The following is a 16,096-nucleotide window of genomic DNA, read 5'->3' as shown; positions in this document are numbered from 1 at the left end:
GATTCAGCAAGAGAGGGAACACAAGCAGGGGGAGTGGGAGAGGGAGAAGCAGTCTTCCTGCTGAGGAGGGAGCCCAATGTGGGGCTTGATCCCAGGACCACCTGGTGCCCCACCTTCTTTTACTTTTAACTTCTCTGTACCATTATATTTATTTAAAGGGAGTTTCTTAGGGCACCTGGGTGGCTCAGTCGGTTAAGCATCTGCCCTCTGCTCCAGGTCATGATCTCATGCTATCTGCTCTGCAGAGAGCCTGCTTCTCCCTCTGCATGCTGCTCGGCCTACTTGTGCTTGCTCTCTCTATCAAATAATAAATAAAATCTTAAAAAAAAAATAAAGCGTCAGGTCATGATCTCAGGATCCTAGGATCGAGCCCCATATCGGGCTCTCTACTAGGCAGGGAGCCTGCTTCCCCCCACCTCCCCCTCTCCCCCACCCCCCCTCCTGCCTCTCTGCCTACTTGTGATCTCTGTCTGTCAAATAAAATAAAATCTTTAAAAAATAAAGTGAGTTTCTGATGGACAGCATGTAATTGGCTCTTATTTTTCAATTCGTTTGACAATTTGTCCTTTATTTTTAATTTTTTTTTTAAATTTACTTAGTTGAGAGAGAGAGTGAGCGAGAGGGCACACGAGGGGAAGAGGGAGAAGCAGGCTTCCCACTGAGCAGGGAGTCTATGGGGTGGGGGTTCCCAGGATGCTGGGATCATTACCTGAGCCGAAGGCAGAGGCTTAAAAGACTGAGTCACCCAGGTGCCTCTGGCAATTTGTCTTTTAGTCTGTATGTTTATACCATTTACACTGAATGTAATTATTGATATGTTTGGATTTAAGTCTACTTTTTAATTATTTTCCTCTTTATTTCCTCTGTTTTTTATTCTACTGCTTCCTCTCTCCTGCCTTCTGTGGGATTGTTTGAATGTTTAGTATTTTATCTCTTGTGTTTTTTACTGTATCTCTTTTATATGGTTTGTTCTGGTAGTTGCTCTAGGAGTTACAATTTACATGCTTAATTTTTCACAGTTCTATCACAGGACTGATATTTTACCACTTCAGGAGGAATGCACAAATCTCACCACCACACTGTACCGTCCCCCACTTTATGTTGCCGTTGTCATTTGTATTACATGTATATGCATTGAAAATCCCACCAGACAGTGTTATGATTTTTGCTTTCCGCTGTCATACATACTCTAAAGAACTTAAGAGGAAAAAAATAGTTCATTGTATTTACCCAGATATTTACCATTTCTGCTGTTCTTTCATTCTGGAAATCCTGAGTTTCTCTCTGGTGTCATTTATTTTTTTATTTTTTTTACTCGAATAACTGACTTTCTTTAGCATTTCTTTTATTTATTTTGGTTTTGGTTTTGGTTTTCGTTTATTTTTTAATTATGTTCAATTAGCCAACATATAGTACATCATTAGTTTTTGATGTAGTGTCCAACGATTCATTAGTTGCATATAACACCCAGTGCTCATCACAACATGTGCCCCCCTCAATACCCATCCCCCGGTTACCGATCCCCCCACCTCCCTTCCTTCTGTAACCTTCGGTTTGGTTCCCGGAGTCCAGAGTCTGTCATGGTTTGTCTCCCTCTCTGATTTCTTCCGGGTTTTCCCTCCCTCCCTCTGTGGTCCTGCACGCTATTCCTTATGTTCCACATATGAGTGAAACCGTACGATAATTGTTTTTCTCTGCTTGACTTATTTCCCTGAGCATAATCCCCTCCAGTTCCATCTATGTTGATGCAGGTGGTGGGTAATCATCCTTTCTGTTGGCTGACTTTAGCGTTTTTTTTTTTTAAAGCAAGTTGGTTTGTGGTGGATTCTTTAGTTTTCCTTCACTGAGAATGTCTGTTTTTTGCCTTCATTACTGAAGAATATTTTCACTGGATATAAAACTCTAGGTTTTGGGTTGGCAGGTTTTGTTTGTTTGTTTTATGCTCTTGCCTTCTGGCCTCCACAGCTTTTGATGAGAAACTCACAGTCATTTGAATTGTTGTTCCCCTGTATGAGCATATTATTTTTCTGTTACTGCTTTCAAGAGTTTTTCCTTTGTCTTTGGTTTTGAGCAATTCGATTATAAAGTATCTAGCCATGAATCTTTTTTTTTTTTTTTTTTTTTTAGTTTAACCTGTTTGGGATTTGCTGAGTTTCTTGAAATCTAAGTTTACATCTTTTGCCAAATTTGGGGACTTTTTGGCTATAATTTCTTCATCTTTTTTTTTTTTTCTTTTTTGGCATTGTGCCCTTTTCCTCTCCTTCTGAGACTCCAGTGACAAGAATGCCAGACCTTCCAGTAGACCTTTGTCCCTAAAAGTATTCTTTTTTTCTCTGTTACTTACATTAGGTAATTTCTGTTTGTCTGTCTACAAATTAACTCTTCCCTCTTGTCAGTTCCATTCTCCTGTTGAATTCATCAAGTAAATATTTAAATTTTGGTTATTGAATTTATCATTTTGAAATTTCCACTTTGTCCTTCTTCTTTGTGTCTTCTGTTTTTATTTCTAGAATGGTTAATCTTGGGGCACCTGGGTGGCTCAGTAGTTAAATGTTTGCCTTGGGCTCGGGTCATGATCCCAGGGTCCTGGGATCAAGGCCTGCATCTGCCCTCCCTACTCAGCAGGAGGCCTGCTTCTCTCTCTCTCTCTCTCTCTCTCACTCCCACTGCTTGTGTTCCCTCTCCCACTGTGTCTCTCTCTGTCAAATAAATTAATTAAATCTTTTTTTAAGAAAAAAAAAAAAAGAATGGTTAATCTTACTTCCTTGGAATGTGGCTAAAACAACTGCTTTAAGCTTAGTCTGATAATTTCAATATCTAGGTCACACTGGGGTTGGTGTCTATTGATTATTTTTTCCTTTCAAGTGGTTGACATTTTCCTGGTTCTTTTTTTTTTTTTTTTTTCCCTGGTTCTTTTAATATCAAAGAATGTTGGGTTATATAGGCTGAACATTTTGGATCTTATGAGATCCAAGTCTTGTTTAAATTCTACAAAAAAATGACAACTTCTTTGTTTATTTTAGCAGTCAATGACCCAGGTAGGCTCAGTTTTAAGTTTTGACTTGCCTCCTATGGGCTGTGATGGCAGTTTGAATTTTCAAAGTATTTACAGTTCTGTTCAGATCTGTTCTGTGTACTTACCTCCCAAGGGCCAGTCTGGAAGCTGTTTTGTTATTCAGTTCTCCATGCTTTTGGCATGTTGTTAGGGTCATACCCACACATTGCAGTTCAAGAGTAAGTCCAAGAGTTTGTAGACAGTTTATGGGATCCCTTTCTTAATATCCTTCCTTCTCTACAATATCACCAGTAGTCCCTAGCTTCCAAGGTCTCCTAATATAGATGCTGAAGACATGAAAGGATGTGCAATATTATTTGTTGTCTGGGAAATACAAATTAAAACCACACTGAGATCCCATTGTACACTCACTAGAATATTTAGTTAAAAATCTGACCAGTTGCATGAGCAGTTTAAGTGAGGATGCAGAGAAACTGGAACATTCATGCATTGCTGGTAGGAATGTGAAATGGTAAGCCACTTTGGAAAATAGTTTGACAGTTTCTTATAAAGTTAAACTTACATTTGCTGTATAACTCAGCCAAGGCACTCCTAGATATTTATCCAAAAAAACATGAAAATATATGCCCACACTAAGGTCTGTGCACAGCTTTATTCACAATCACCAGAAACTGAAAGCAGCTCAAATATCCATCACATGTAAAAGGATAAACAAATTGTACTACATCCATGCAAGCAAATACCGAGAAATAAAAAGGAGAATTTATATATGCAACAGTATGAATGAATCTCAGAAGCATTGTGCTGAGTAAAAGTAGCCTCATACAAAAGGCTTTATACTGCGTGATTTCATTTATATGACATTCTGGAGAAGGCAAAAATATAGGCAAAGAAATTAGATTAGTGGTTGCCCAAAACCTGGGAGCTGGAGGAAGGGAACTTTCTGGGATGAGACAAATGTCCTGTATCTTGATTGTGGTGGAGCTTATATGAATGTACACATTGCACTGTATACTTAAAAAGGATAACTTTTATAGAATATAAACTATGACTCAATAAACTTGAGTTTAAAAAAAAAAAACAGCATAGCATGTTGGTTAGATTGTCAAAATTGTTTTGAATCAGTTAACTCATACTTGAGTATAGGGAAACTGAGAAACTGTATGTTTCAAAGAAGAATAAAGTTTAAATTGTCATGCAAAAAGATTTATCTTTATATGCTTTAAAAAAAAATTACATTCGGGGGCGCTTGGGTGGCTCAGTGGCTTAAGCTGCTACCTTCGGCTCAGTCATGATCTCAAGGTCCTGGGATCGAGTTCTGCGTCAGGCTCTCTGCTCAGCGGGGAGCCTGCTTCTCTCTCTCTCTCTCTCTCTCTCTCTACCTGCCTCTCTGTCAACTTGTGATCTCTCTCTGTCAAATAAATAAAATCTTTTTTTTTTTTAAGATTTTATTTATTTCTTGACAGAGATCACAAGTAGTCAGAGGCAGGCAGAGAGAGAGGAGGAAGCAGGCTCCCCACTGAGCAGAGAGCCCGATGCGGGGCTTGATCCCAGGACTCTGGGATCATGACCCAAACTGAAGGCAGAGGCTTTAACCCACTGAGCCAACCAGGTGCCCCAAATCTTTTTAAAAAATTACATTCAGTTAGCCATTGTATAGTACATGATTAGTCCTTGATGCTGTGTTCAGTGATTCATTAGTTAAGTGTAACACCCAGTGCTCATCACAGCATGTGCCCTTCTCAATACCCATCACCCTGTATATGCTGTTTTATACCTTTTTTGTTATTATATGGAAAATATCATGCCCATAAATGTTTGTCCACAGTACCTTAAATAGTTGCACAGTAGCCCATTTTATATAATTGTAAACTGATCCCCCATTTTTGGATAGTCAGGTATTTTTCAGTTTTATTCTCTTTTAGTTTAAACATTATAGTCCTCTTCTTTGTAGCTATTACCTTGGTATAAGTTCCTGGAAAAGAAATTTTCTCTGTTAAGGTCATGCCAAAGATGTCATATACGTAATTATTAAATTGTTACCCAGGAGTGTTCTATAACTCTCTTATTTTATGGGGTTTGTTTCTTAGTCTCTTTTTAAAATTTTTTAAGGTAGGTTTTTGATCAAATATTTTACAGTTGTTAATAGTTAAATCTATCATTTTTTTTCCTTTTATGCCTTCATGCTACTTTGCTGCCAAACTTAGATTCTTCTCATCCTGAGAGTACAAAAATATTCATGTTGAGTTCCAGGTTTGTTTACAGTTTCATTTTTACATCAAATTCCATATGGATTTAAGTTTATTTGGTATGATAGGAGGTAAAGCTCACCAGTATTTTTTATCACATAGTTACCAGTTGTTCATGTAACAATTACTGACTAATTCATTCCCCCTTAATTTTATTTCCAATATTTGCATGGCTTCCTGTTAAATAGGGTCTTATCAAAGGAAAATTTGGGGAATACATGCCAAGATTTAATGAATATTTTGTATTTCCACTAGATTCTATGCTGTAAAGCAATGATTGACTCCACAAAGATGTGTTACAGTTAGGTACACTCCTCACTATAATATTTCCTCAAATCTGTAGGACCTACAAAAAGAGTTTTGTCTCCATGAATATGACCTTTAGTTTTAGATTGTAGAGTTATTAAAAAAAAAATCACTACAGTGCGTGATCTGTGGGGCTAGAGTCCACTGAATGTAATTTCTTGTCTTAAAGTCTTCTTTTAGAAGACTTCTGTCCTTCCTCTCTTCCCCTACCCTGGGAATATATTTCTCTGTGTCATTGATTGGCAATGGCTAGCTATAGTACTATTAAAGTTTAAAAAGCTGATTAGATAATACTCCAAAATACTACTGTAAACTTGGTCTTCGTGTTGCTCTTAGCTAGTGTTTCTTAAATAGCTACTTAAGTAAGACAATTAAGGAACAGACAAAAGAATGCCAGAACTCCAGCCTGGTGATTATAGCGTTGTAAGCTGTCTACTTCCCTACCTTCTGGCATAATTAAAGTATTAATTGGCCATGTTTGCAACTTAACATAGCTATTAAGTTTTACATATGCAAGAAAAATGAGCTCACACATGCGTTGCTCTGAAATTGTTATTTTTATGTGTTCTGTGTTCTGCTTCCTCACCAAGACTCTAGACTATGAATGAAGGTATGTCTCTTATTTATAAATCCCTATAATCTTAGTATAACATCTTAAACACAATGACCATTGTACTATGAACAATATAGTAGTAAAAATTGGAAAAGATTAATAAATATGTATCACGAATAGTATGTGTATGTCCACATTGTACATACAGGTGAGAGTTAAGCAAAGATGATCATAGATGCCAGACCCAAAGTTCATACCAAGATGCTGGACAATAAGAAAAGGTCAAAAGATGGTTACCTTGCCTTCTAAGAAGAATATTAAGACCAAGTTACTGGGCTTTTGGTGGTTATAAACTTATGTATATTCTGGGAAGACAAAGTCTTCGGCATCTCAAATTTAATACATTCAAAACAGAAATCTTAATTACCTACTTAGTTTCATTCTTTCAACAGATATTTTCTCAGGGGCTATTGTGTGCCAGATACCGTCTGGTGCTTGGAATATCCATCAGTGGGTGTGGTAGATAATCTCTGCCCCTGTGTTGCTTATAATCTAGTCTAGAGAAATAGGCAGTAAATAATAAACTTAATAGGTATATTGTTAAGTACTCTAGAAAAAAGAAAAAGTACAAAAGAGTGAGTGGAATTGTGAGTGTTGGTGGGATGGGCTTGGGGATAATGTTGGGGAGAAGCAAGTAGCAACTTTAAATGGGGAAGTCAAGTTGAAATTGGAGCAAAGAGGTGGAGATGAGGGAATTAGTCAAGCAGGCATATCTGGGAGAAGAGCATACCAGGCAAAGGAAGTAGCTGGAGCAAAGACCCGAAGTCAGGAGGTACCCAGTGTGTGAACTTGCAGGGAGGCCATTGTGGCAGATGCAGAGCCAGTGATGGAGAGAGTATGAAAGAAGGTTAAAGGGGAAAGGGAAATGGTAGAAGACAAATCGCATGGGGCCTTAGGCCTCTGTAAAGACTTTGGCTTTTAGTTTGAGTGGAAAAGGGAGTCGTCATACAAAAGAGTAACATCTGACTTAACATTTTAACAGAATTAATTTCACATCTCTGTTGAGAAATGAATATAGAAGGGCAAGGGCAGGTATAGGGAGAACTGTTAAGAGTGATTGAAGAAATTCAGGCAAAGAAGGGATGGTGGCTTGTAAAAGGGCAGCAGCCATGGAGGTGAGGAGAAATCTTTGGGTTCTGGATTTTTCAGTTAGAGCTACCATGAATTTCCGATGCTTTAGATTGGAATGTGACTCCAAAGATTTTTGGCCTGAGCAGCTGGAAGAGTGGAAGTGCCACTAGCCATGATAGGAGAGATTGCAGGTGGAGCAAGTTCGGAGAAGATGAAGGTACCTTAAGTTTATGATATGCAAGTAGAGATGTTGAATAGGCAATTGGATGTACAAGTCTGGAGTCTGGGAAAGAGGTCTTCTCTAGAGATAGAAATTTGAGAGTTGTCAGCATGTAGATAATATTTAAACCATGAGACATCAAGGGAATAAATAAGAGAAGAGGACCAAAGACAGAGCTTAGGCATGTCATAGCTTGTACCTTCGTTCTTCTCCTTTCAGATAGTTAATGGCACTACTATCTTCCTAGTTTCCCTAGCTAAAAATCTAAAAGTCGTCCTTGATTCTGTATAAACAAATCCTTTCTAAATCCAGATCTGTCTGCTTCATCTCCCCTACCAGCAGAAATCTTAGTTATGATCCAAGCCATCATTTTTTTCTAATTCTTCACTCTGCTTCCCCTTTTGCTCCTCATCCCCGAGTCATTCTCTACCCAGCAGTCAGAATGATCTTTAAAAAGGCAATTCATGGGACACCTGGGTGGGTCAGTTAGTTAAGTGTTCAGCTTTTGATCTCAGCTCAGGTCTTGATCTCAGGATCATGAGTTTAAGCCCTGCGTTAGGCTCCATGTTGGGCATGGAGCCTACTTTTTTTTTTTTTTTTTAAAGGCAATTCAGATTATATCACACCTCTGTTCAAAACCCTCCAATGTCCTGTATGGCAAGGGAAGCAATCAACAGAGTAAAAAAGCAGCCTATGGAAAATACTTGTGAACCGTATATCTGATAAAGGGTTAATATTTAGAATATGTAAAAAACTCCTACAACTCAAACCTCAAGTAATCTGATTAAAAGTGGGCAAAGGACTTGAATAGACATTTCTTCAAAGAAAATATACAAATGGCCAACATATATATGGAAAGATGTTCAATATCACTAATCATCAGGGAAAAGCAAATCATAACCTCAATAACTTACCACTTTATACTCCTTTGGGATGGTCAATCTAAAAAAAAAATAGCAAATGTTGGTAGGGATGTGGAGAATTTGGAACCCTTTGCGTGGTTGGTAGGAATATAAAAATAGTGTAGCTACTATAGGAAACAGTATGGAGCTTCCTCAGAAAGTTAGAAATAGAATTACCATATGATTCAGCAGTTCTGCTTCTGCGTATATATACAAAAGAATTGAAGCAGGATCATGAAAAGATATTTGCACATTGAGATTCACTGCAGCCTTATTTACAGTTGCCAAGAGACAACCTAAATGTCCATTGACATTTGGATAAAGAAAATGTGGTATACACATATAGTAGAATATTATTGTGCCCAAAAAAGGAAGAAAGCATCTCTGATAAAGGACTGTGATCTAAAATACATGAAGAACTCTTAAAACTCAACAGCAAAAAATAGCCTGATTAAAAAGTGGGCCAAAGACCTTAACAGACACCTTAACAAAGAAGTTACACAGGTGACGGGCCCATGAGTGGCTTAGTCAGGTGAACATCTGATTCTTGATTTTGGCTCAGGTCATGATCTCAGGGTTGGGGGATTGAGCCCTGCATTGGGCTCTGTGCTCAGGACAGAGTGTGCTTGTCCCTCTGCTCCTCCACCCACTTGCTCTCTCTCTCTCTCAAGTTAATAAATAAAATCTTTAAATAAAAAGAGTTATACAGGTGGCAAACAAGGAAAGTTGTGGGGTGCCTGGATGGCTCAGTGAGTTAAGCCTCTGCCTTCTGCTCAGGTTGTGATCCAGGGTCCTGAATGAAGCCCTGTATTGCATCGGGCTCCCTGCCCAGCAGAGAGTCTGCTTCTCCCTCTGACCCTCTCCCTGCGTTCTCTCTCTCTCAAATAAATCAATAAAGTTTAAAAAAATAAATAAAAAAAAGATGCTCCATATTGCATGTCATCAGGGAAATACAAATTAAAGCAATAAGTTACGGGCTCCTGGGTGTCTCAGTTGGTTAAGCGATGGCCTTTGGCTCAGATCATGATCCTGGAGTCCCAGGATTGAGTCCCACATTGCGCTCCCTACCCAGCAGGGAGTCTGCATCTCCCTTTGACACTGCCCCCTCTCGTGCTCTCTCTCTCAAATAAATAAAATCTTTAAAAAAAAAAAAAAAAAAAAGCAACAAGTTACTACTTCCTACCTACCAGAATGGTCAAAATCGAGAATGGCCAAAATCCAGAACAGTGGTTGATGAAAATGTCAAGCAACAGGAACTCTCTTTCATTGGTGATAGGGGAATGCAAAATGGTGCAACCACTTTGGAAAACAGTTTGGTGGTTTCTTAAAAAACCGAACATACTCTTACTGTATGCTAACAGCTATGCTCCTTGGTATTTACCCAAAGGAGTTGAAAACGTATGTTCACACAAAAATCTGCATACAGATGTTTATAGTGGGTTAATTCATAATTGTCAAAACTTGGAAGCAACCAACACATCCTTCAGTAGGTAAACGGGTAAGATAAACTGTGGTACAGCCAGACAATGGCATATCATTTAGCACTAAAAAGAAAACTATCAAGTCATGGAAAAACATGGAGGAACTTTCAGTACCTATTACTAAATGAAAGGAACCAATCTGAAAAGGCTATGTACTGTGCTATCCCAACTCTGTGACATTTTGGAAAAAGCCAAGCCATATGGAAATAATAAAAAGATTAGCGGTTGCCAAAGGTTAGGGAAGGGGAGGGCTTAGTAGGTGGGGCACAGTTGATTTTTAGGGCAATGAAACTATATGATACTGTAATGGTAGAAACATGGAAGATCTCTGTACCTTCTCAATTTTGCTATGAACCTAAAATTGCCTTAAAAAATAAAATTTATTTGAAAAATCAAGTGACAGGAATGGTAAGGTAATAAACTTTCTACAGAGCGAGTATGAGGGCTTATCTGGGTGTAGAAGTGGTGAAAGTGGTTGCTGTGGATGCTTATTCCCCTTTTTACTTCCCTCTTCCATTGAACACATTTTGAAAGGGTTTGTTATGTCTCACCCTCTCTCCCCTCCCCTGATTTGTGCAGTTGCATCACCCTAGATTTTGCCTTTTTTTTTCTCTTGTTACATTCTTGATAAAGGGAAGTACAGTTAGAATAGTAGGCACTTAATAATGCTTAGGCATGAACATCCTTCACAACTTTAAGATCATGTATACCTTTCATGCTCATGCTGTCAAAAGTCTTAACCTCTCTCTGTCTATCCTACTTCTTAAATTTGTAAAATGGGTGAAATAATACCTATCTTATACACTTGTAAAGATTAAATGTTAATATTCTTAAAGCTCGTAGGACAGGTCTGGCATATGGTAAAGACCCAAACGTAGAGCTGTTATCATTATACTGTTGTTATTAACTGGTGTGTTTGTACTCTTCTTAACTGTTCATCCTGTCAGTCAAATACATTTTCTTTATGTATATTCCTTTTCAGCATATATTCCTTTAACCTTCCTTCTTAGTCTCCTCTGTAATCCAAGAGCCTTCCCCAATTTCAAACCATGTTTTCAAAAGAAAATTTATAGACGCAGAGATGGCTGATTTAATTTGTTTGGTCTTTCTGAGAATAAACATATTTTCCCTTATGTTACAGGTGGTATGCAAGATTACAATTATGTGTGGGCCAACTGTTTTGAGATCACATTAGAACTATCTTGTTGCAAGTACCCACCTGCTTCTCAGCTTCGACAAGAATGGGAGAACAATCGTGAGTCTTTGATCACATTGATTGAAAAGGTAAAAGTAGCTGACTGGAAGGTTGGGGAATAGAAATAGCAGATGATATAAGGAAGAAATTCAGTTGCACTGGAGTAACAATCTTTAACAGTTCTTTTCCTCTGGAGGGCTTTCTCTGATTGTCTTAGAACACTTTATAGACTGAAATAATCAGCCAAATTTGTACTGTCAGGTTCTTACAATGTCATGTGATCATATTTGCTAGAGAGCCTTTACCACTATATGAGCCATGGACATCAGTTTAATTTAAATATCAGGCAGGGTAATATACTATTGAATATACCAGAAATTATTACTTAATGAAAAATTATTACTTGTTGAGAAAATTAAAAGTCTTGTTTGGAGGAGAGGGAATTTCGAAAGCATATTACTAGTCTACATGTCAGACATGTGTTAAGTGTAAGCGACAATATTTTTTGTCTATATTTTATTTTCACTTGAAGGCATTGAAAAATATTTCAGCAAAATAGAGACGCGACCTTATTTATTTTTTTTAGAAATTCTAGCATCAATGCAGAGAGAGGTGATGTTCTCTTGCCTTCCAAATTGTCTTTGAGCCGTCTACTTTGATTCCTGTTTTTTTAGGTTCACATTGGAGTTAAAGGATTTGTTAAAGATTCAGTAACGGGATCTGGTTTAGAGAATGCAACCATCTCAGTAGCTGGTATTAATCATAATATCACAACAGGCAGATTTGGTGATTTCCACAGATTACTTGTCCCTGGAACTTACAACATTACAGCTGTTTCAACTGGGTAAGAATTTAGAATCTGAAAATACCAAGCCTCTGTTTATAGCTAAGAGAGAAATACAGTCTAGGAAACATTATTGACTGTACCTGGCTTTTATTTTTTCCTTGTTTTCTGATTTTTTCCCTTTTACAGCGAAAAAATAGTATTGTGGAGTCTTGGGACATAGTCTATCAGTATAACTGGATGGGAAGCATAACTGTAAAATTTTGAGGAACCACAGTTTTAAAAGCTTAAAAAGATGGTCAGCTGTATAAAGCATTGCCTCAAAGCTAACTGAGTACCAAAATAGAAAAAACTCAGAGCTCTGGGAAAGACATTTTAAAAAGTTGCCCTAACATCAGCTTTCTAATACGTGAAATAAATGAGTGGTTTCTTACCTCCCCCAGCCACCTTTCAGGAATCCCAGTTTGTTAAGGATTTAATTGAAAATGTTTTATTTAATTTTGAGCTTTTCTATTTGGGAAAGTAGTTGGAATGTCAATGTGATAAGGCACAGCAAAGGATTGAATGGTTTATCCCTTCCTTGAGTACTGTAGCAATTGTTATGGTGGGTTAGTGACCTCCATCTTTCATATTATTCTTTCCTTTGCATCTAATTTTTGGTAAGCATTCTAATACGTGGAACTGAGAAGATGGTAAGAGAAGTAGTTCTTTAAAGACTTACTCTGGGATTCTCTGAGATCATGTCATAAAGTCTGGAATTTACCCATTTATCTTTATTTAGTTTGAGTTTTGATAGAACACCGAGTGTAAGAGTATGAAAAGGCTGTTGTGCTTTTATAATGTTAAAGCATTTTGTGTTTAAATTTAACTCCAAGCCACCTACTTTTTAAAAAAAAAATTTTTTTTTTCAGGTATATGCCACTGACAATTAATAATATAATAGTGAAAGAAGGACCGGCCACAAAGGTGAATTTTTCCCTTCGGCCAACTGTGGCTTCAGTAATCCCTGACACAACTGAGGTGGTAGTAACTGCTAGCACGGTCGCTCTGCTTAATAATCTTCCTGGAACACAATCCTTCCACCAGCCAATTCAGCCAAAGGACTTTCACCACCACCATTTCCCTGATATGGAAATCTTCTTGAGAAGGTTTGCCAATGAATATCCCAACATCACCCGGCTTTATTCATTAGGAAAATCAGTAGAGTCAAGGGAACTTTATGTAATGGAGATATCTGATAACCCAGGTGTCCATGAACCAGGTAATAAGCATGGTCTTATACATAATTTCAGAGCTATGTACCTTTCAGAGCTATGTACCGTATTTCTGTGTTTCATCTAGAAAAGTCACCTTAAGTATGTGTAACTGGAACAAGGAAAATGTAACCAATCTTTTGCAAGAAAAAAAGAAAATCCATTTCATAATCCATATTAGGCACGGTATTTAATGTACTGCATAGATTAGATTTTTTTCTGCTAATGGTATTTTTATTTTCATATTATATGGCATGTGTGTGCATGTGTGTATGCTTTGAACCTGTGCAGATGTATATTAGTAAAGAACCTGCTTTATAAGATACTTTTTCATGTTTCTTTTGCCAAAATATATCTTTTTCATATTATATGGCATGTGTGTGCATGTGTGTATGCTTTGAACCTGCGCAGATGTATATTAGTAAAGAACCTGCTTTATAAGATACTTTTTCCTGTTTCTTTTGCCAAAATATATCTTTTCTTAAATTTTCAAGGTCTTACATATGTAGGGGAAAAAATAGAGTCCATGGTAAAATAAAAAGGAAAGAAACTCTTCCTTGTAATTATTTTGTTTTTAGGTGAACCAGAATTTAAGTACATTGGAAACATGCATGGAAATGAAGTGGTCGGACGGGAACTGCTATTGAACCTCATTGAATACCTTTGTAAGAACTTTGGAACAGACCCTGAAGTGACAGATTTAGTCCGCAGCACTAGAATTCACCTTATGCCTTCCATGAATCCTGATGGGTATGAAAAGGCCCAGGAAGGTAAAGAATAGCTATCTATTAATGCTTAACTTTTTTGGTTATCATATAGCATGATTATTTGGGAGTAAAAGAGAATTTGAACTGGTTGTTTCCTTGGAATTTATTATTTTGTTCTTATATAATTGTTCTGGCTTTTGTATTCTTATAAGATAGGCTAGTTCATTCAACAATTATGATACCAGGTTTACATTTAATCGAGTTCTCCACTTCGGTAATGGCTCTTATTTCCTAAAGATAATATAAGATTTTAATAAATTTTTCCATTTTAACAATAATTTTAAATAACTTAATTATTTGATAAATAAGAAGTTAACAAATAACTTAATTTAAAAAGTTTAATTGCTTTTAAAAATTACCATTACCCAGTAATCTTGTTAAATTACTGTATTGGGAACACTGTCGCATAGGTGAAAACTCAACACCAAATCTCTTTTGAAGCCAGCGATTCTATATTGACTCCCAGTTGTACTCCCCCTGCATATTCTAAACCTGCTGAGGTATTGACTTACCATTCCTCTACCTCCTCTGGGCCAGCCCATATCCGCCTCAGGGCAATATAGTCAGAAGAGGGTGGCGGGCAGGTTGCTTAGAGGGGCCACTTTATGCCCAACACTAGGAGTGTGAGAGTCTGTTTTTGCCCACCCGCGGTTACGTCCAGGCAATCATACCAGTGAGTAGAGTAGGTACCACCATATGAATATGCAGCCACATGGCTCTCACTGACTGAACACTGAGAGAATCAACTAACGAATCAGCAGGTTAATCCATTTTTTATTATTCAGTGTACTTCACTAAGGACCTTCCTTATTGTCAGCCTCACAAATCCCTCCACATTCCTCTTTTGAGACCTTTACTGAGAGATGGAACAACTCACTACCAGTGAACCCCCCAGTAGGTTTTTCTCATTCACTTGCAAATTTTCCTTATTGCTGTGATTATAATAGGATTCCCACTCCTTATTAAAAAAGAGTAAATTTAGATTCAACCCTTTCTTCATCAGGTTAAACTTCCAACTGTGTTCTTGACTGACTACCTTTTTGTGATTACTTTAATGTAAGCATATCAGTTTTCTTTTTTTCATTCTGTCTGTTTCTTTAGGATGTCTAAGTGACGTGTATACCTATACAACAGAACCTCCCTCTGATCAGTCGTGTCCCCTCGACATTGTGATCGTGTCAGTGTATAGATTATTGGCAATTGAGCAATACTTTTTTTTGAGCCAGTACTTTAATATAATTTCTCTAGTTGGATTTTTTCTTCCCCTTAAAGTATGGACAGAGGGCAGAAAAGAAAGGATAATGGTTTCACCTTTCTGGTGAAAAGATCTGGAGGAGATACAATTTTTTAATGTGCAATACCGAAAAATGTATTTTTCAGTTTAATCATAGTGTGATTACTCGTAGTGAAGACTGATGTGTTCACATTTACTTTTGGATTAAGATAGCTGAAATATTATGTGTTGGGTTAAAATGTAAGTGAAACATGGCTTAAATTTAAATACTTTATCATACAGGAGATTCAGTAAGTGTAATTGGCAGAAACAACAGCAACAACTTTGACCTGAACCGAAATTTCCCAGACCAGTTCTTTCAGATCACAGATCCTACCCAGCCGGAAACTATCGCTGTAATGAGCTGGATGAAGTCCTATCCATTTGTACTGTCAGCAAACCTGCATGGAGGTAATAGCAACCTGATACTCCAGTAATTAATTCTTATTGAGAGCATTTGAAAATCCTGGTGGAATGTTACCTGTTTATAGTTTCAGGCTTTCTTAAAATGGGTATCCTATTACCGATTTTACAGCAGAAAATAATAAAGATCTTTTCTCATTGCTTTTTAAAAAAATTTTTTTAATTAACATATAATGTATTATTAACCCCAGGGGTACAGGTCTGTGAATCGCCAGGTTTACACACTTCACAGCACATACCTTCCCCAAAGTCCATAACCCAACCACCTTCTCCCTACATGCCCCGCCCCCACCGCAACACTCAGTTTGTTTTTTAAGATTAAGAGTCTTATGGTTTGTCTCCCTCCTGATCCCATCTTGTCTCATTGCTTTTTAAGCAAATTTCCTATTTTCCCCCTTTTCTTTCCTACTCTTCCCCTCCCCTATCCTCCCTCCTACATTCTTCTTCCTCTCTCCTTCTTCTCTCTCTCCCCCACCCTCACTTAGTTATTCAAGTGTTTTATATGTATCCTTCACATGTGTTTTATATTCATTTATATTCATT

The 16,096-nt window shown here is 37.5% G+C and overlaps 1 protein-coding gene across 1 annotated transcript in view; it reads left to right on the top strand.

Annotated features, from left to right (window-relative positions):
* The window catches only part of CPD (carboxypeptidase D), a 74,984-nt gene that overhangs the window by 19,756 nt on the left and 39,132 nt on the right, over positions 1 to 16,096 (top strand). Inside the window, exons 3-7 of the mRNA XM_032322339.1 lie at positions 11,000 to 11,142; positions 11,728 to 11,897; positions 12,749 to 13,098; positions 13,669 to 13,860; positions 15,374 to 15,541. Coding sequence (XP_032178230.1) covers positions 11,000 to 11,142; positions 11,728 to 11,897; positions 12,749 to 13,098; positions 13,669 to 13,860; positions 15,374 to 15,541 — 1,023 coding nt within the window. The remainder of the gene's footprint in view (positions 1 to 10,999; positions 11,143 to 11,727; positions 11,898 to 12,748; positions 13,099 to 13,668; positions 13,861 to 15,373; positions 15,542 to 16,096) is intronic.

Source organism: Mustela erminea, chromosome 18 (assembly GCF_009829155.1).
Source record: "Mustela erminea isolate mMusErm1 chromosome 18, mMusErm1.Pri, whole genome shotgun sequence".
NCBI classification, from domain to species: domain Eukaryota; kingdom Metazoa; phylum Chordata; class Mammalia; order Carnivora; family Mustelidae; genus Mustela; species Mustela erminea.
The sequence above is the reverse complement of the archived record's forward strand: the minus strand, read 5'-3'. Positions and strand labels throughout refer to the sequence as shown.